Source organism: Neoarius graeffei, chromosome 3 (assembly GCF_027579695.1).
Source record: "Neoarius graeffei isolate fNeoGra1 chromosome 3, fNeoGra1.pri, whole genome shotgun sequence".
Classification (NCBI taxonomy): domain Eukaryota; kingdom Metazoa; phylum Chordata; class Actinopteri; order Siluriformes; family Ariidae; genus Neoarius; species Neoarius graeffei.
The window spans coordinates 3,053,362-3,072,860 of record NC_083571.1 but is presented as its reverse complement, the minus strand read 5'-3'; the positions used below and the strand labels follow the sequence as shown (position 1 = coordinate 3,072,860).

At 42.4% G+C, this 19,499-nt stretch overlaps 1 protein-coding gene across 6 annotated transcripts; it reads left to right on the top strand.

Moving 5' to 3' along the window:
• Positions 1-5,212: 5,212 nt before the first annotated feature.
• On the top strand, positions 5,213-18,484 carry LOC132883077 (gastrula zinc finger protein XlCGF8.2DB-like). 6 transcript variants are annotated; one of them, XM_060916260.1, is made up of 6 exons: positions 5,213-5,262; positions 11,739-11,847; positions 12,823-12,937; positions 13,082-13,171; positions 13,372-13,470; positions 16,835-18,484. In XM_060916260.1, the coding sequence occupies exons 2-6, from the start codon at positions 11,776-11,778 to the stop codon at positions 17,926-17,928; spliced, it is 1,470 nt and encodes a 489-aa protein (XP_060772243.1). In that variant the 5' UTR covers positions 5,213-5,262; positions 11,739-11,775; the 3' UTR covers positions 17,929-18,484. The 6 variants fall into 6 exon arrangements, with proteins under 6 accessions (XP_060772243.1, XP_060772247.1, XP_060772245.1 ...); XM_060916262.1 differs by lacking the exon at positions 5,213-5,262 and adding an exon at positions 5,546-5,565; XM_060916261.1 differs by lacking the exon at positions 5,213-5,262 and adding an exon at positions 6,514-6,550.
• The last annotated feature ends 1,015 nt before the right edge of the window (positions 18,485-19,499 follow it).

Genomic DNA, 19,499 nt, shown 5'->3' with positions numbered 1-19,499 from the left:
TTAGCCTTAAAAAAAAAAAAACCCTGCACCTCCTCTTCTTTGTGTATTGTGAGTTTAAGGCAGAGTTCATTTTAAAGCGCCACCTGCTGGAGCAATATGTTAACTACAAGGTTTGAGATTTCGGCTGTTTTACTCATCTCATCATCTGTAGCCGCTTTATCCTGTTCTACAGGGTTGCAGGCAAGCTGGATCCTATCCCAGCTGACTACGGGCGAAAGGCGGGGTACACCCTGGACAAGTCGCCAAGTCATCACAGGGCTGACACATACAACCCCGATTCCAAAAAAGTTGGGACAAAGTACAAATTGTAAATAAAAACGGAATGCAATAATTTACAAATCTCAAAAACTGATATTGTATTCACAATAGAACATAGACAACATATCAAATGTCAATAGTGAGACATTTAGAAATTTCATGCCAAATATTGGCTCATTTGAAATTTCACGACAGCAACACATCTCAAAAAAGTTGGGACAGGGGCAATAAGAGGCTGGAAAAGTTAAAGGTACAAAAAAGGAACAGCTGGAGGACCAAATTGCAACTCATTAGGTCAATTGGCAATAGGTCATTAACATGACTGGGTATAAAAAGAGCATCTTGGAGTGGCAGCAGCTCTCAGAAGTAAAGATGGGAAGAGGATCACCAATCCCCCTAATTCTGCGCCGACAAATAGTGGAGCAATATCAGAAAGGAGTTCGACAGTGTAAAATTGCAAAGAGTTTGAACATATCATCATCTACAGTGCATAATATCATCAAAAGATTCAGAGAATCTGGAAGAATCTCTGTGCGTAAGGGTCAAGGCCGGAAAACCATACTGGGTGCCCGTGATCTTCGGGCCCTTAGACGGCACTGCATCACATACAGGCATGCTTCTGTATTGGAAATCACAAAATGGGCTCAGGAATATTTCCAGAGAACATTATCTGTGAACACAATTCACCGTGCCATCCGCCGTTGCCAGCTAAAACTCTATAGTTCAAAGAAGAAGCCGTATCTAAACATGATCCAGAAGCGCAGACGTCTTCTCTGGGCCAAGGCTCATTTAAAATGGACTGTGGCAAAGTGGAAAACTGTTCTGTGGTCAGACGAATCAAAATTTGAAGTTCTGTATGGAAATCAGGGACGCCGTGTCATTCAGACTAAAGAGGAGAAGGACGATCCAAGTTGTTATCAGCGCTCAGTTCAGAAGCCTGCATCTCTGATGGTATGGGGTTGCATTAGTGAGTGTGGCATGGGCAGCTTACACATCTGGAAAGACACCATCAGTGCTGAAAGGTATATCCAGGTTCTAGAGCAACATATGCTCCCATCCAGACGACGTCTCTTTCAGGGAAGACCTTGCATTTTCCAACATGACAATGCCAAACCACATACTGCATCAATTACAGCATCATGGCTGTGTAGAAGAAGGGTCCGGGTACTGAACTGGCCAGCCCGCAGTCCAGATCTTTCACCCATAGAAAACATTTGGCGCATCATAAAACGGAAGATACGACAAAAAAGACCTAAGACAGTTGAGCAACTAGAATCCTACATTAGACAAGAATGGGTTAACATTCCTATCCCTAAACTTGAGCAACTTGTCTCCTCAGTCCCCAGACGTTTACAGACTGTTGTAAAGAGAAAAGGGGATGTCTCACAGTGGTAAACACGGCCTTGTCCCAACTTTTTTGAGATGTGTTGTTGTCATGAAATTTAAAAAATCACCTAATTTTTCTCTTTAAATGATACATTTTCTCAGTTTAAACATTTGATATGTCATCTATGTTCTATTCTGAATAAAATATGGAATTTTGAAATTTCCACATCATTGCATTCCGTTTTTATTTACTATTTGTACTTTGTCCCAACTTTTTTGGAATCGGGGTTGTAGACACAGACAACCATTCACGCTCACATTCACACCTACGGTCAATTTAGAGTCACCAGTTAACCTAACCTGCATGTCTTTGGACTGTGGGGGAAACCGGAGCACCCGGAGGAAACCCACGCGGACACGGGGAGAACATGCAAACTCCGCACAGAAAGGCCCTCGCCGGCCACGGGGCTCGAACCCGGACCTTCTTGCTGTGAGGCGACAGCGCTAACCACTACACCACCGTACCACCCCTGGCTGTTTTACTGCAGTACAAATATTTTCTATAACTATAAATGGGATGTTGCAGTCTAATAGTTAAGCTTGTACAGGATTATTTTCATTCAGGTGGCTTTGGAAATACACACCTGACTGCTTATGCATGCAGCTGGTATTAGTTTACCTGCCTTGTCCAGACACATATCCATCCATCCATTATCTGTAGCTGCTTATCCTATTCTACAAGGTCGCAAGTGGGCTGGAGCCTATCCCAGCTGACTATGGGTGAGTGGCGGAGTTCACCCTGGACAAGTCACCAGGTCATCGCAGGGCTGACACATAGACACAAACAACCATTCACACTCACGGTCAATTTAGAGCCACCAATGATCCTAACCTGCATGTCTTTGGACTGTGGGGGAAACCCACACAGACACGGGGAGAACATGCAAACTCCACACAGAAAGGCCCTCGCCGGCCACTGGGTTCGAACCCAGGACATTCTTACTGTGAGGCGACAGCGCTAACCACTACACCACCATGCCACCCAGACACATATCCAATCCTGCAAAATGTCCTTTGTTCAAGCTGTGATTTTGCACACAAAATGTAATATGAATATTCACAGATTATGACATTCAGAGTTAATATATTCATTCAGCATCAGATGGACAAAGTTAGATATGCAATAGTTCATAGGTTACCAACCATGGTCCTGGAGAACCTCCTTTCTTGCACAGTTTAGCATTTCCTGCTTGAACACACCCAACTTCAATCAATGAGGGCTGTGAATTAGCTGATGAGTTGAATAAGGTGTGTTCGGAACAAGGAAAACACTAAAATATATTGGACAGCTGGCACTCCAGGACCAGGACCAGGGCTCAACCTTCTTCTTCTTCATCATCTTTTGGCTGTTCCCGTTAGAGATCACCACAGCGGATAATGTACCTCCATCTCCTCCTGTCCTCCATATCTTTTTCTGTAGCACCAATTGTTGTCATGTCCTCCTTCACCACATCCATAAATCTCATCTTTGGTCTTCCTTTTTTCCTTCCACTTGCCAACTCCATCTCCAACATCCATCCATCCATTTTTCTGTAGCTGCTTATCCTGTTCAACAGGGTTGCAGGCAAGCTGGAGCCTATCCCAGCTGACTATGGGCGAGAAGCGGGGTACACCCTGGACAAGTCGCCAGGTTATCGCAGCATCTCCAATATCCCCCCCCCAAATACCCTAGATCTCTCCTCTGTATGTGTCCAAACCATCTCAATCTTGCCTCTCTTACTTTGTCACATTTTTTCAAACCATACATCGCTGCTCTTCCTACTGTCTTGTACCCATTCCCTTTCACTCTTGCTGCCAAACTTCTGTCACAAATCACTCCTGACCCTCTCCTCCATCCATTCCAACCTGCTTGAACTCTCTTCTTCATTTCTCAAGTTCAAGTTTTATTTGTCACATATAATTACAAGTAATTACAGTGAAATTCTTATGTACCTTAGGTCGTTGAGGGTATAAAAATATATAGATAAAATAAGATATATTAAAAACAATAGAAATAAAGGGGGGAAAGGGAAAAACCCTCTAAAACTATATTAATGAGTGAAAACATGGCAGAGATGTGATGATTGTGTGGTTATGAGTCCTTAAAGTCCAAAGTGCAGTAGTGCATAGTAGTGTACATTGTTATCATTATGAAGAGTTCAGCAGTCTGACGGCCTGAGGGAAGAAGCTCCTCCTCATCCTCATCCTCTCAGTGTTGGCCTTCAGCTGTCGGTAGTGTCTCCCTGAAGGCAGCAGGGAGAACAGTCTATTATTTGGGTGGTTGGGGTCGCTGGTGATCTTCCTGGCTCTGTCCCTGCAGCGGTTGGAATAAATGTCCTGTAGGTTAGGGATGGTGGTCCTGATGGTCCTCTCAGCAGAGCGACCCACCCTCCTGAGAGCCAGCTGATCTCTCCTGGTGGTGCTTCCCATCCAGTTAGTGATGCTCCCACTCAGGACACTCTCATTAGTGCAGGAGTAAAAGTTCCTTAGTGCCCTGAGTGGGAGTTTAAAGTCCTTCAGTCTCCTTAGAAAGTAGACTTAGACAAAACTTTATTTATCCCCGAAGGGCAATTAGAAGGGCGAAGAGCGGTACATTAAAAGAGCAAGAAAATAAAATCACAAAAAGAATAAAAATCACAAAAATGGGTGGGCAAAAACAAAACAAAAAAACACCAGTGTATTATGTACAATATACAATGGCAGGCCTGTTGCCAGTAACAAAGTAAAAAAAAAAAGGCAGCAGATAAAATATGGCAAATAAATAAAATGACGCGTGGATAAAATTAAAATTAAAATGACAATATGATAAGAGTGACATTGTAGTTAAAGTGACAAGGTGATATTGTAATATTGCACATCAGGACATGTGATATTGCACTAGAGTATTGTACAGAAGACTTAAGTTATTGCAGCTGTCTTAGACTTCTTAGAGTTCAGGAGGAGAAGAACACTTGGAACAAAGGTTGCTCTCCTCCTCTGGGTCTTACAGGCCGGACAGCGGAACCTGCGACCAGATGGCAGCTGCTCAAATGCCGGGAACAAAGCATGAGTCGAGTCCTTAAGAATTTGACGAGCCAGGCCGCTAGCCTGCTGCTCGTATGCAGTATTCAGGTGGCGAGCAGGAAGTCCAATAATCTTAGAACACACCTTGACAATATTATGCAGGCGGTTCCTATCCTGTACAGTAAATTACTATCCTGTACAGTAAATTACTATCTTGTACAGTAAAAAGTATCCAGTAGAGGCGCTGGCAGCCTTTCTTAACCAGGGTGTTGGTGTGACAGGACCAAGAGAGGTCCTGTGAGATGTAGACACCCAGGTATTTGAAATTGTCCACTCTCTCTACCTGGGCCCCGTTGATGCAGATTCCGCTCTCACCATTACTTTGGACAGTTGACCCCAGGACCAGGGCTAGATAGTATCACTTAAATTAAGATTATTTTCATGTAGACATTATTACTTCAGTGATGGAGCTGTGAATCCCGGGTCCATGAGGAACCTGCTGGAGAACAGGAGCCTGAAACTGGGCTGCAGTAATCCCGCTTCCAAAGCGCTCCAGCAGGCGGCGCTGTGAACGTTAACAAGGCTGTACAGCCACAGCAGAAGAAGATGCGCTAACAGCTGAAGCTTCTCACTGAGGTAATAATTTTAATGTGAAAACATTTCTGACAGAGCTTTATTTTAACATATCGGATCAGTTTAAACATAAAGCTTGTTGTTTTGTTTGTATCTGAGGATTTTCACTGCGTTCTGCTTTAAATCCTGAGGTAAATTACACTAGCTGAGCTCTTCTGCTAACAGACAGTGGCTGCGTCCCGAATCGCCCCCTGTTCCCTTCGAAGTGCAATTCGTAGAAAATAATACAATGACGTTATTCACCCTGTGTAGTTCACTACATAGTTAAAGAGGAGAGATTTGGGATTCGGTCTAGTTTTCATTTTTGTAAGTATTTTAAATCAAAGCTCTTTATTTATATGATTTAAATGTTTGATTCTTAGTGAATATTTCGGGTCTAAATGTGTTCATAATTTGGCATTTAAAAGATTAACACTAAATATGGCGAAAGGGAACATTATTATTATTATTATTATTATGTGATATTTTTCCAGATAAAGGAACAGGTAAGTGTAGATTTAATATACATATAAAAGGACAATAAAGCTTTTCCCCCAAAAAAAATTGTCTGAATAATTGTGATAAATAATTGTGGTTATTGTTTTCTAGAGAGTAGGTTATGCAGTTATTTATAAATTATTAATTTTGTAACAATTAATTTAACGAGTGTTTATATAGTTTATACTGTTTCTGAAGTGCTTCAGAAAGTACAAACCCCATTTCCGGAAAAATTGGGATATTTTCCAGAATGCAATTTTTAAAAATCTGCGATTTGTTAATTCACGTGAACATTTATTTAACTGACAAAAGTACAAAGATAAGATTATCAATAGTTTTCAAGACTTCAGCTGCTCAACAGTCCATGGTCGCTGTTGTCAGATTCTCTTCATAATGCGTCATACACTCTCAACAGGAGACAGATTTGGACTGGCAGCAGGACAGTCAAGCCCACGCACTCTGTGACTATGAAGCCATGCTGTTGTAGCTCATGCAGATTGAGGCCTGGCATTGTCCTGTTTAAAGAAACATAGACTTTCTGGGAAGACGTGTCACCTTGGTGGCAACATATGTCTCTCTAAAATCCCAAAATATGCCTCAATATATCAACGGTACCTTCACACACATGCAACTCACCCATACCGTGGGCACTGATGACCCCCATATCATCACAGATGCTGGCTTTTGCACCTTTCTCTGATAACAAACTGGATGGTCATGTTCACCTTTGGCACTGAGAACTCGATGTCTGGTTTTCTATAAAACAAGCTGAAATGTGGATTCATCTGATCACAACAACTTTTCTGGAAATGGGGTTAGTAAAAAAGGCTATGTATAAAGTTAGTAAAAATTGAATCTGTCAGATAATATGTCTAACTTTTCCATATTTTTAGATAGCTTTATATAGTAAAGAACTTTTATAATCATCTGCATGTAACTGAAGGAAACAACCTTCTTTAAGAACCTGCATGGTGCGATACAACACTGCAGTTAAACAAGATAATGAGAAAAATAAGTATTTGTCCATATTTCTGCTAAAGATTCTTACAGCACCACAGGTTATAGTAAGCCATCATGTACAGGCGCAGCATAATGATATACACCAGCATCCTCACCCAAAAATAAATAGCAGAAACACATATTAACATTTGTAGAACATGCAATAATCTTTAGCAGAAAGTTTAAGTTCTTCTTCCTCTCCTTGAGTCCTTTCTCATCTGAGTAAACTGTGATTGTAACCAGGTAGTTTTTTTTATTCCTGACTTAATCCCACGTAAGGAAACAGAAATGAGACTGGCTCAGTGGGCTTCGTTTCACTAAAACGTCACATTGGTGTCAGAAGTAGGATATTGCCAAGGAGACTGAAACCATGGAATGTGAAATCCATGATCTTGTGATGGGGGAGGACTGGTCCTACCAAACACCAGCTGAAGGAGGCTATAGCATGCAGTGGAGACAGAGCACTACCTGAATAGCCCGGCCAATTGCCACAAGGACAGCAAGCACACCATCTCCTTATCGCCAAGCATCAGGTGGCCAAGCAGAACCCGAAAGAGGTGGCAGTAGCAGGGGCCATTGAGCCATCTAGTAGCCTGTGGGCAGCTCCAGTGGTCCTGGAAAGGAAGGATGGTAGCTGGCAGTCCTGTATCAACTATCACTGCCTCAATGCTGTCACAAATGTGAACTTTTACCCATTGCCCCGTATTGATGATGCACTCACTCCAGGGGCCAGAGAGAAGATGGCGTTTACACTTGGAATGCTGTTGTAGAGCAATTCCAGCGTTATGGATGTGACATTTGGACTCAAAATGGCAACAACTGACCTAGTTAATTTTTATTCCTTTCCAGTATTTTAAAATTTGTTGTATATTTTTAAGACCTCTCATATTGGAGAAGTCATGGGAAAAAAGGAATTCCCATAGTACATTTAGAACTCTAGAAAATGCCAAAAAAGACATGCGTTATGGATGTGACGGAAAAAATACCCCATTTCCAGGGTGACTACACATATTCATCAAACTCTGTGAAATTGCAAACATAATATCCAAATGCAGGCATGCATTTAATAAAGGAGTCTTAGCTGAAAATAAAAAAGCCTTTGTTTAAAATATTTTCTATTTCAAGCAGAATCTAGGAAGAAAAAATCAGCGTTATGGATGTGACATAATTCCGTTATGGATGTGACGCATCTGAAATAGACATGGCATATGTTTAGAAAATCAGCAATTTAACCACCATAACCCTTTGAAAAACTCTCTAAATATCAGCTAAAACTATCAAAGTTCTTAAATAATATTTAGGATGGCTATTGTTTTGCTGTTTTGTGGATTTTGGCATACATTTCTGTGGCTTGTGGCAATAATATAGAATTGTCCATGATCAAAGTTGATTTTAGCTTGGGTTTTACATTATAAGAAAGAAAGACTGACAGTGACATTAGGTTGGTTACAAATTGGTTCAACTTATTCACATCTGTAAAATACAGGCCTAGGTGAGATCTCTGGGAGTGGTTTTGATGTATTACATGTTGCTTTATTTTTGCATGGTGAGGTTGACATTTACATGGAATTGCCCTGTAGCAAATTTGGTTGATGCAGTTCAGGCTATTCAATACACCAGCCACCTTCAAATGGTGAAAGAATGGTGCGTGTGCTGGTGGGCATCCCAAAGGAGTAGTGCACTGTCTATCTGTAAGACCTGTTTATGTACGCACCTAGCTTCATTGATGTGATCTGCTACCTGCAGTTGACATTTACAGCAATCAAATGGGGACACCATGGCCTAATGGTTAGAGAAGCAGCTTTGGGATCAAAAGGTCACTGGTTCTGTTCCCTGGACCAGCAGGAATGGCTGAAGTGCCCTTGAATAAGGTACCTAACCCCCAATTGTTCCGCAGTTAGCTACTCTGGGTATGTTGTCTGTCGCTCTAGATAACAGCGTCTGTAATGTAATCAAAGTGGCCAATCTCCACTTCAGGCCAACAACTCTGTGCTTAGTAGACTGTTTTATTGGATAAAGGTGGGCAGAGGCTGGAGTGGTCGGACCACAAAGAGGTTCCCAGTGGGGCAGTCTGGAGTAGAGTGATGAGCTACTTTGCTGGCACTGGGAGGACTCAGTTCTAGGTACTTCTGTGAGGCAGCTCTGGGTTCCCTGCAGTTTGCATACCTGAGTACATGGCCATGCTGGAGTGGAGCATTTTAAGGTGTCAAAGACCCTGGAGCAGCTGCAACACAGTGCTTCTACTGGCTGGGGGCACCAAACCGATGTGGAATTGTTTGTACACTCCTGTGATGCTTGTACAATGAAAAAGGTGCATCTGAGAATTTGAGGGCTCTACTCCAATGGAAGGAGCAGCAGTGGACGTATTGAGGCTGTTTCCTGTCACCGAAGCTGGTAACTGATATCCTTGTGGCCATGAACGATTGGAATATGTGGCATGAGGTGTTTATGATCCCAGATCAGAGTGCTATGACCCCTCTGGTGAGGCTCCTGGAAAGTTTCTTCTGTCATTTTGGTCTTTCAGAGGAGCTACACAGTGATCGGGGTGAAACATTGAGTCCCAGGTGATTGGTGGAAATATGTCAACGGCTGGGGGTCCAGAAAATACCTTTAATCCACAGACTGATGGACTGGTCATATGGTTTAGTTGGATGCTGACCATGCAGCTGACTGTCGCTGACCACCACCAACATGACCAGGACCATCACTTCCCTTTAGTCAGGGTTTACACTGGCCATGATTGATTGGCCACGAGTTGTGGATGCCCACAGACCTCACGTTTGGACTGCCACCTAGGCCTCTTGGATCATGTTGCCTATGACTGGTCTCTCGATTAAAACATTACAGTTAGGCATGGTAAAGCCAACAATCCAAACTACTGACTGATGATTCCTTGAACCAATTCTATATGGTATGCATGGTACCATACTTTTACCTCTAACAACATAGGGAGGGAAAGTAATCTCATTGCCCCCTACTGGATGCGTTCCAACCTCTATGGCAAAATGAATGGGAATATCTTTTCAAAAAATTACATTTCGGGTTACACTTCAAAGTTAAGACAATGGCTTCCATATATTGTGCATGTCGGGCAGCTCTATCGATCCTGGTGATCATACTTTATTTTTTCCACCGATTTGAATTCTCATTTCATTATCTCTAGCCGCTTTATCCTTCTACAGGGTCGCAGGCAAGCTGGAGCCTATCCCAGCTGACTACAGGCGAAAGGCGGGGTACACCCTGGACAAGTCGCCAGGTCATCACAGGGCTGACACATAGACACAGACAACCATTCACATTCACACCTACGCTCAATTTAGAGTCACCAGTTAACCTAACCTGCATGTCTTTGGACTGTGGGGGAAACCGGAGCACCCGGAGGAAACCCACGCGGACATGGGGAGAACATGCAAACTCTGCACAGAAAGGCCCTCGCCGGCCACAGGGCTCGAACCCGGACCTTGCTGTGAGGCGACAGCGCTAACCACTACACCACCATGCCGCCCCCGATTTGAATTGTTTTGAATGTTTTTTAATAAGCTGATCAAAGACTACACGGACCCGACATTGCGTATGTGACGTCACCGCAAGTCTAGCGCCTTTCCAAATCTGTAGCAGGTAGCGGCTGGCGAGTAGCCTACATCAACATGCCGATTTGTATAGCGTGGTTGGCGGAGTATTTCTGTACCAGTAAGAAATGCATCCCTCGTGGGGATAACCATTACAGATCAGGGCATGTAGTCAACTGCCGCTATTCACAGGGAGAGCTGTCAGCACTCGTAAGGGCTAGTATGAAGAACAAAACTTATCAAGCCTACTGCTGATGTAATATGGGCGACTCTGACTAGACAGTTTGGTTGTAGTCCATTTCTGACAGGTTAGGTGCAATTTCGATCTTTTAAAAGACAGAAAAATTTCACCTGATACTTTCACAGTTAGTAGATAATCCCAACATATACAACATGTTTTTTGGGGGTGTACAAGTTCCACGTCATAACTTTGTGGGATTTTTTTTTTTTTTTTAAATCGGGTCTATGGGATTTTCAATAGTATGGCTCTCGGCTTAGGAACGCTACCACTAGGAGCGCTGTGTTTCACTTTCCCTCCCTATAGTTTCTATGTATGGCTTCTCTCAAGAAAAAAAGAATGGAATGAAAATTGTTTTCATCTTATCCTGTCATGTGCAATCTTTCAATCATTGGTGTCTCTGGAGAGTGTTTGTAGCTAGTACAGTTAGCTTGCACTTTTAATAGCTAACATGAAGCCTGGCACATACTGTACCAACCAAACAATGTTTACACTTTTTTCATTTTCTTAAACTATTGGAATTAATTTTAAGTACATTTTAAAGGGGTGGCATGGTGGTGTAGAGGTTAGCACAGTCACCTCACAGCAAGAAAGTTCTGGGTTCGAACCTAGTGACCAACGAGGGGCCTTTCTGTATGGAGTTTGCATGTTCTCCCCGTGTCTGTGTAGGTTTCCTCAGGGTGCTCCAGTTTCCCCCTACAGTCCCAAAGACATACAGTTAGGCTAACTGGCTACTCTAAATTGTCCATGACCAAAAGCAGTACAGCAGAGGAGTGGCTAGCCGGCTGTACTTACACTTAGCCAAGAAACTCTAGGAAAGAGACCCAACCCAGGACACGCTGGACGGATGAAGAAGAAGAAGACATTTTAAAGACAAATAAAAAATGTATTGTAGTAAATAGTGTGCCGCTTCCTAGATTTTGGCCATGACTCTTTCTCATCAGAGCTGGACAGACTGGATACACCCATGAGCAACAACAGTAGCGCTTGCTCCATGGGACAAATGACAAGTGACATAAGCAACTTGTCACTCGCTAGTGTGCACACAGGACTCAGTGGTCTTGCTTAACAAAAAAGGGCACATTGACTAATTCTTGCTCTCTCCCTGTTTCCTTTTAAGTTAAATCCATGTGGTTTATTAGTATATCAATGATTGATTGTGGAGTTCAGCTTTTGATTTGGGTCTCCTTTTCCAGAAACATAACCCTTTAGACCTCCTAATAAGACCTTAAAATGGAGTCAGCAGAGGTCCTCCCATGCTGTTCTAGAAAACCTCCATGCACTTGTACTCCTGTTGACTCACAGGTAAGGATTAGTGATGTATGTAATTGCTTGATGTGTTTCATTTTTAAAACTTAGAACAACAGAATATTGGAACAGTAATGGATTACTTTAGTCAAAAGCAGCACATTCAGCTCAGAGCATGGGTATATATACACTGTATGGTTAAACGTTTGTGGACACCTGTCCATCTCATATGTGGTTCCTCCCCAGACTATTGCCACAATGCTGAAAGTATGCAATTGTATAGGATGATCCAAACCTGTACCAGCATGACAGTGCCTCTATGCACAAAGCGAGCTCCATGAAGATATGGTTTGCCAAGTTTGGAATGGAAGAACTCGAGTTTCCTGCTCAGAATTTCCTGCTCACCTTTGCAATGATGTAGAATGCCAGCTGCACCCCAGGCCTCCTCTCCTGGCTGACATGACTTAACTAATGCTCTTGTGGCTGAATGGACAACAACTCACAGCCACGCCCCAAAATCCAGTGGAAAGTCTTCCCAGAAGAGTGGAGCTTATTGTAACAGCAAAGGGAGAATAAATTTGGAATGGAACGTTCAAGAAACACATAAGAGTGTGATGTTCAGGTGTCCACAAACTTTTGACTTTATAGTGTATATTGTTTCAAGTTCTTGCTCCTTCAGTGTCCTGGTACCTCAGTGGTGGAGTGAGCATCCTTGTCCATTCTGAGCAGCCCTGTGTTTCCCTTTTTGTTTATATTATTATTTATGCACTGAACTTTAAATTGTTGTTGTAACTGATTCTATCTTGTATTTTTATGCACATAAGTTAAAAAAAAAAAAAACTCATTGTCACCACTGACAACTTTAGCACTCAAGCTAGCGTAGTTCAGCCAGAGCACTAATGCAATCTGTGATCATTCTTCTGTTAATCAGCTTCCTTCCGTGATTTAAAACTTGCATACTATCAAGTTATCATCATCTCAGAGCATATGCTCAGGAGCTATAAATAAGTATTATTACTGTTTGGTCACTAGGTTTGTGATAATGTGCGAATGGAACCTTGTGGAGAGACATCAGGCCCTGTGGGACATGTCATGGACCTTCAGAAAGATATAAAAAAGGAAGAACCTGAGGATGAAGAGTACATTTGTAAGTAAACATGGCACAGTCCAGTCTGACGATCAGTAATACTTTTTAGTTCAGCTTCATTTAATTCGTGAGTGAACCACATCAATGTACTTCACATTTTTTACATTACATGAAAATATTTAAATTCAGTTGATGAAATTTCAGGTGAAACCATGACAGGCTCTTTGGGACACATCACACCTGTGTGTCAACACACACATGTAAAAAAGGAAGAACCTGAAGAAGACTATCTCTGTAAGAAAACATGGTGTATACAATCCTCCAGACTGGAGCCTAATACAGGACTAATACTCAGTAACTCTTCATATAAATAAATTGAGTTTATTTATGAAAGGCCCAGTCTTTCAATACTTGCACTCCCAACCCTCCCAACCTTTGACCTTCAGAGTTGTATTTGAGATGAGAATATTTAAACATGCATGATGGAATTTCAGGTGATGGGACATCAGCGGATCAATCCTTGAATGGAGGATTTCAAAGGAAGCATGTAAATGAGGAAGAGTCTGAAGATGAAGACTACCCTCGTACAATGGGTTAAGTAACACGGCCACTGTAACACTCCTTTTAAAGTTTTCTATGCAGCTCATTTGAGAAAAATACTGAAATGTGGTGCAGGAGGTGGTGTTGCCACTTTACAGCGTCAGGATCACCGGTTTGATCCTGCATGTTTGTTTCTGCATGGCTTTCTCCATGTTGCTATGGGTTTCTTTTGTGTCCTACAGGTTCCGGCTTCTGAAAACTTGGCAGTAGGTGAACATGCCCCTGGGTGTAAAAGTGTGCGTGTGTATACAGTATGGTGCCATGTGGCGGACTTGTATCCCATTCATGGTGTATTCACAAATCAAGTCAGTTTATTTGTATAACACTTTTAATAGTAGACATTGTCGCAAAGCAGCTTTACAGAAAATTAAAGATTTTAAACAAATGAACTAATAGATTTATCCTGAATCAACACCCCTCCCCCAAAAAAACCCTCTTACCCTGATCAGAATAAAGTGTTTTCTGAAAGTGAGTGAATATTCAGAAAGGTAAGGTCAAAGTTTGCGAGGAAATCCACCTAATCCTCTGCGTGAATTGCGATCTTTCAGTCAGTTCATTAAAACGGGTAGTATGAGGCACCACCCATTTGTGTATCTGGTGGAAGACTGATGTATTTATCATATGCCATTTATACTGCCTTCATCACCCCAGTTTCCTCACCTCTCTGAGAAAACGGCTTATTCTTTCTGTAAGCATTTATGCCATTTTTGACTGATTACTTGCATTTGAGTTTTCTTTTCACACCTTTGCCTACTTTGTTTTACCCATGCCCACACACTGTTCAATTTCTGGCCTCGCCACTGGGATGGGCAAGCCAGAACAGACACATTCTTCTCAGCTGTACCAATCTCAGGTTATGACTATGGTATTAATGAGCCTAGCATTTTGCAGGAAGAAACCAAAGATATGCAAACCATCTTTGGTTATAGAACACATGCAGCTCAAAAGCCAATTTCTTTCCTTCTACTGTTCCCAGCAACAGTTTTTAGACATTTATATAGAGGGACAGACCATCATTCTGGGACAGACCTTTTTAAGTGTATTACTCTGCCTGGCCGTGTGCAGTTTATTCATTGAAACATTCTAAACCCTCCCCAATGGATTGTGCTTTGGCAGCATACATTATATTACCTCATACATTATATTACTTCAGGGCAGCAGGTATGCTGCGTCTTCTTCTTTAGTGTTCTGCCTGAGAGCAGGTCCGCTCTGATGGCTTCAGCCACCAAAGTTTCAAGGGAAGAATTACAGTAGTGGTTTCCTGTTGCCTTCTGCTGAATTATTATAGAGGTTTTCTTCTCTCAACCATTCACACACACTCGCACACCTTTAGACAATTCCCATTGAGGTCAGAACTGCCAACTCCCTGACCACCTTCAAGCGCAGACTGAAGACCCACCTCTTCAGGCTGCACCTCTCCCCTGCTTCCCTGCCCACTGTGTAACCAACCCAGGCTGTGCACGGTCTAGCCTGGGGTTAGCCGTTTTGAGTTCTCTATTTTAGTTGTACTTTATATGGTTCGTTTCTTTCCTTGGCTGTTTGAGTATCGGTATTTCCCCTGTTACTTGTTTAGTTGGCAGTACAACTTTCTTGTCTAGAAGTTCAGCACAGTGTATACCTGACTCTTGCACTCTTTGTACGTTGCTCCAGATAAGAGCGTCTGCTAAATGTAATGTAATTTAGAGTAGTCAGTTAACTGAACCGCATGCCTTTGAACTGTGGGGGAAACCGGAGCACCCGGAGGAAACCCACACAGACACAGGGAGAGTGTGCGGACTCTACACAGAGGCCCCTGTTGGCTACTGGGCTTGAACCCAGAACCTTCTCGCTGTGAGGCAATGGTGCTAACCACTACATCACCGTTTGGTTACACAGAACTATCGGGCTGTATACAGGTCTGGACTGCCAGCCAGTACCAGGATGAACAAGTATCTCCTATCAGTTTATTCTGCCTTGCAGTTGATGCCACATAGAACAATATTTCCCAAAGGAAACAGTAAGTTTTTTTTTTTTTCTTAATGCTTCACCAATGCAACATTTTCCCAGGCCAACAGTCAGCTTATGGTAGAAGCCTCCTTTACTGAGCTTCTGAATGCACACTGTGGTGAGGAAGATGAAACCCAACTCTTCCTAAAAGGGAGCTTGAAGGTCAGGGTTACCAGTGTTAGGTGAGGAGGTTGGGGTGCAGTCGGTGTTCCAGTTCATCCCAGAGGTGCTTGGTGGAGTTGAATTCGTTCAGGGCTCTGTGCAGGTCACTTGAGTTCTTCACTCAAACCTTAACACACCATATCTTCATTGTCCACAGGGCCATTGTCATGCTGGAACAGGTTTGGACTTTTAGTTCCAGTGAAGGGGAACTATAATGCTACAGCATACAGAGGCATTCTGTACAACTGTGTGCTTCCAACTTTGTGGGAACAGTTTTGAGAAGGCCCACATATGGATGTGATGGTCAGGTGTCCACAAGTCTTTGATCATGTAGTGTATTTTGCCCAAATCTCCCATCACATGTAAGGGGACAGAGCTATAAAGAGCTAGAGATGTAAATGTATTTTCAGCCAGACTCATGAAGGTGTGGTATCCTGGAATATTTACTACACCTTGTTGGGATCTATTAGTCTCTCAAAAATATTTACTATAGGAGTTTATCCAGATAAGAAAAGCGTTGATATTACTGGCAGTAACATACTGTTACTACTTTTTGAACAACAGGGAATGGGTTCTTGAACTAGTTTCATTCAGGATTCTTTGAACCTTGGTGCCAGCTAGAGAACCAGCCCATGCTTAGACCAGTTTTGAGTATTGTAATCAAGGATCATCAACAGAGGGTGTTGCACAACACAAAGTGGAAGTAAACAGTAGTAGCAAGATGGTGGATCGTGTTAATTACCTGCAAGTTTTTGTTCTTTGATTGCAGATCAAAGATTTTTTTTTCATCCAAAAAACAAAACAAAACAAGCATGCACCAACTACTAATTTTATTGAAACTCCAAACTCGTGATATGCCCAGTGATGTCATTATGGTTCACACTGGAAAAAAGAGCTATCTTTTGGTTCAAGCTGGGAACCAACTTTTCAGGCAATTTAATTTTGGTCAGAATGCTCTGAACGGTTCAAAATTTGGTGGTTGAACCAGAACAGAACCCGTTCCCTGTTGGTGGAAAATGGGTATGTTTGTTTCTTTTCTTTTCCCCAGCCACCCTCTGTGAGGGTTCACCAGAATTTATATCTCTGATCATCCACAGCTTATAGAGCCTATTTTTTATTTTTTATTTTTTTAGTTTATAGTATTTTCCTAAAAGTAATATAAAATATCTTATTTTACATGTTTCTAATCCTGGTCATTTTCTGTTCCAGAAATGAACGCTGCCCAGTTACAGGTCTTATCCTGCTCGTGGTGTTCACTTTCTTGTACATCTCAAATTTACCTCCACAAGCACATCAGAAGATGTCACTATGAGGAATATGAGAAGTTAAAAGCGGGAGAGATAAATCCGAGGATGATAAGCACCAGTATTCATCAAGCAGTCTCTGGTCCTGTCAACAGTAATACCTTTAATCAGCGAACGAAGAAAGACGTCCATCCCTGTTCACAGTGTGGGAAGCGTTTTAGTGACCGGAGTAATCTCCGACGACACCAGTATATTCACACAGGGGTGAAGCCACATCACTGCTCATTGTGTGGGAAGAGTTTTATTCAGCTGAGAGATCTCCGAGAACACCAGGTCATTCACACGGGGGTGAAACCGTATCACTGCTCGCAGTGCGGGAAGAGTTTTTCTCGACAGCGTGATCTTCATATACACCAACGCATTCACACAGGAGAGAAGCTGTATCACTGCTCAGAGTGCTCAAAGAGTTTTAATCGTCAGAGTAATCTACAACAACACCAGTTCATTCACACTGGGGAGAAACCGTATCACTGCTCGCAGTGCGGGAAGAGTTTTACTCGACAGAGTAATCTTCTACAACACCAGCTCCTTCACACAGGAGAGAAGCCGTATCAGTGCTCACAGTGCGGGAAGAGTTTTATTCACCAGAGTTACCTCCAACGACACCAGTGTGTTCATACAGGAGAGAAGCCGTATCACTGCTTACACTGTGACAAGAGTTTCACTCGACAGGTTGATGTTCAACGACACCAGCATATTCACACGGGAGAAAAGCCGTATCAGTGCTCGCAGTGCGGGAAGAGCTTTACTCGACAGAGCACCCTGAAATCACACCGGCACCTCCACACGGGACAGAAGCCATATGACTGCTCAGAGTGTGGGAAGAGTTTTACGCGACAGAGTGATCTCCAACGACACCAGCGCGTTCACACGCGAGAGAAGCCGTATCACTGTTTACACTGTGGGAAGAGTTTTACTCGACAGAGCACACTGGAAGCACACCAGATCATTCACGCACAACAGAAGTATGGAGTGAAAATCATGACGTTAGAAATCTGAAGGCTAAAATCTGGATTTGAGTGTGATATTTAATTTTGAACTGATCATGTGCGAAAAATGGATTAAAATGTTGTATGCAGGGAAATGTGTATTGTTTCACTGATGCCAGCTACACTAGAGGTGTTTCAGGTGTTCATGCCAGCACAGTCCATGTTCACTCTCAAAGCTGTCTGTATGTGAGAAGGAGAGATCTCAGTGGCATGAAGATCATCTTGGCACTACAGAGCAAATCCCTGAAATGCTATGTGTGCATGCTTATTTTTGCTAATGTACTTAAACTAACAGAGCTAATCAAAGCTTATTTTTCTGTCAACTTTTTTTTTTCCCCAGAAAAATGAATGGAATCTCTCAGCAGCTAAAGTGAACAACTAAAGTAGCTGACGTCGCCCATTTGGTTTGAACTCTTCGTGCAATTTTTTTTAACTTATCATAAATCATAAGTTAAAATATACAAACATGAGAATGAACAATAATAATTACTGGAATTGTATAGCGCCATAAAAATTAAGAGTAAACAAATTACCAAAAGCAGCTGTAAATGTTCAGTTACCATATATAACCCCGATTCCAAAAAAGTTGGGACAAAGTACAAATTGTAAATAAAAACGGAATGCAATAATTTACAAATCTCAAACTGATATTGTATTCACAACAGAACATAGACAACATAGCAAATGTCGAAAGTGAGACATTTTGAAATTTCATACCAAATATTGGCTCATTTGAAATTTCATGACAGCAACACATCTCAAAAAAGTTGGGACAGGGGCAATAAGAGGCTGGAAAAGTTAAAAGGTACAAAAAAGGAACAGCTGGAGGACCAAATTGCAATTCATTAGGTCAATTGGCAATAGGTCATTAACATGACTGGGTATAAAAAGAGCATCTTGGAGTGGCAGCGGCTCTCAGAAGTAAAGATGGGAAGAGGATCACCAATCCCCCTAATTCTGCGCCGACAAATAGTGGAGCAATATCAGAAAGGAGTTCGACAGTGTAAAATTGCAAAGAGTTTGAACATATCATCATCTACAGTGCATAATATCATCAAAAGATTCAGAGAATCTGGAAGAATCTCTGTGCGTAAGGGTCAAGGCCGGAAAACCATACCGGGTGCCCGTGATCTTCGGGCCCTTAGACGGCACTGCATCACATACAGGCATGCTTCTGTATTGGAAATCACAAAATGGGCTCAGGAATATTTCCAGAGAACATTATCTGTGAACACAATTCACCGTGCCATCCGCCGCTGCCAGCTAAAACTCTATAGTTCAAAGAAGAAGCCGTATCTAAACATGATCCAGAAGCGCAGACGTCTTCTCTGGGCCAAGGCTCATTTAAAATGGACTGTGGCAAAGTGGAAAACTGTTCTGTGGTCAGACGAATCAAAATGTGAAGTTCTTTATGGAAATCAGGGACGCCATGTCATTCAGACTAAAGAGGAGAAGGACGACCCGAGTTGTTATCAGCGCTCAGTTCAGAAGCCTGCATCTCTGATGGTATGGGGTTGCATTAGTGCATGTGGCATGGGCAGCTTACACATCTGGAAAGACACCATCAATGCTGAAAGGTAT

What these genes read in the sequence shown, in the direction of transcription:
- LOC132883077 (XM_060916260.1), top strand. Translation starts at nt 11,776, where the DNA reads ATGGAGTCAGCAGAGGTCCTCCCATGCTGTTCTAGAAAACCTCCATGC. An exon ending in TGAGGATGAAGAGTACATTT is followed by an intron (nt 12,938 to 13,081) that starts GTAAGTAAACAT and finishes ATGAAATTTCAG; the next exon opens with GTGAAACCATGACAGGCTCT. An exon ending in AGACTACCCTCGTACAATGG is followed by an intron (nt 13,471 to 16,834) that starts GTTAAGTAACAC and finishes TTTCTGTTCCAG; the next exon opens with AAATGAACGCTGCCCAGTTA.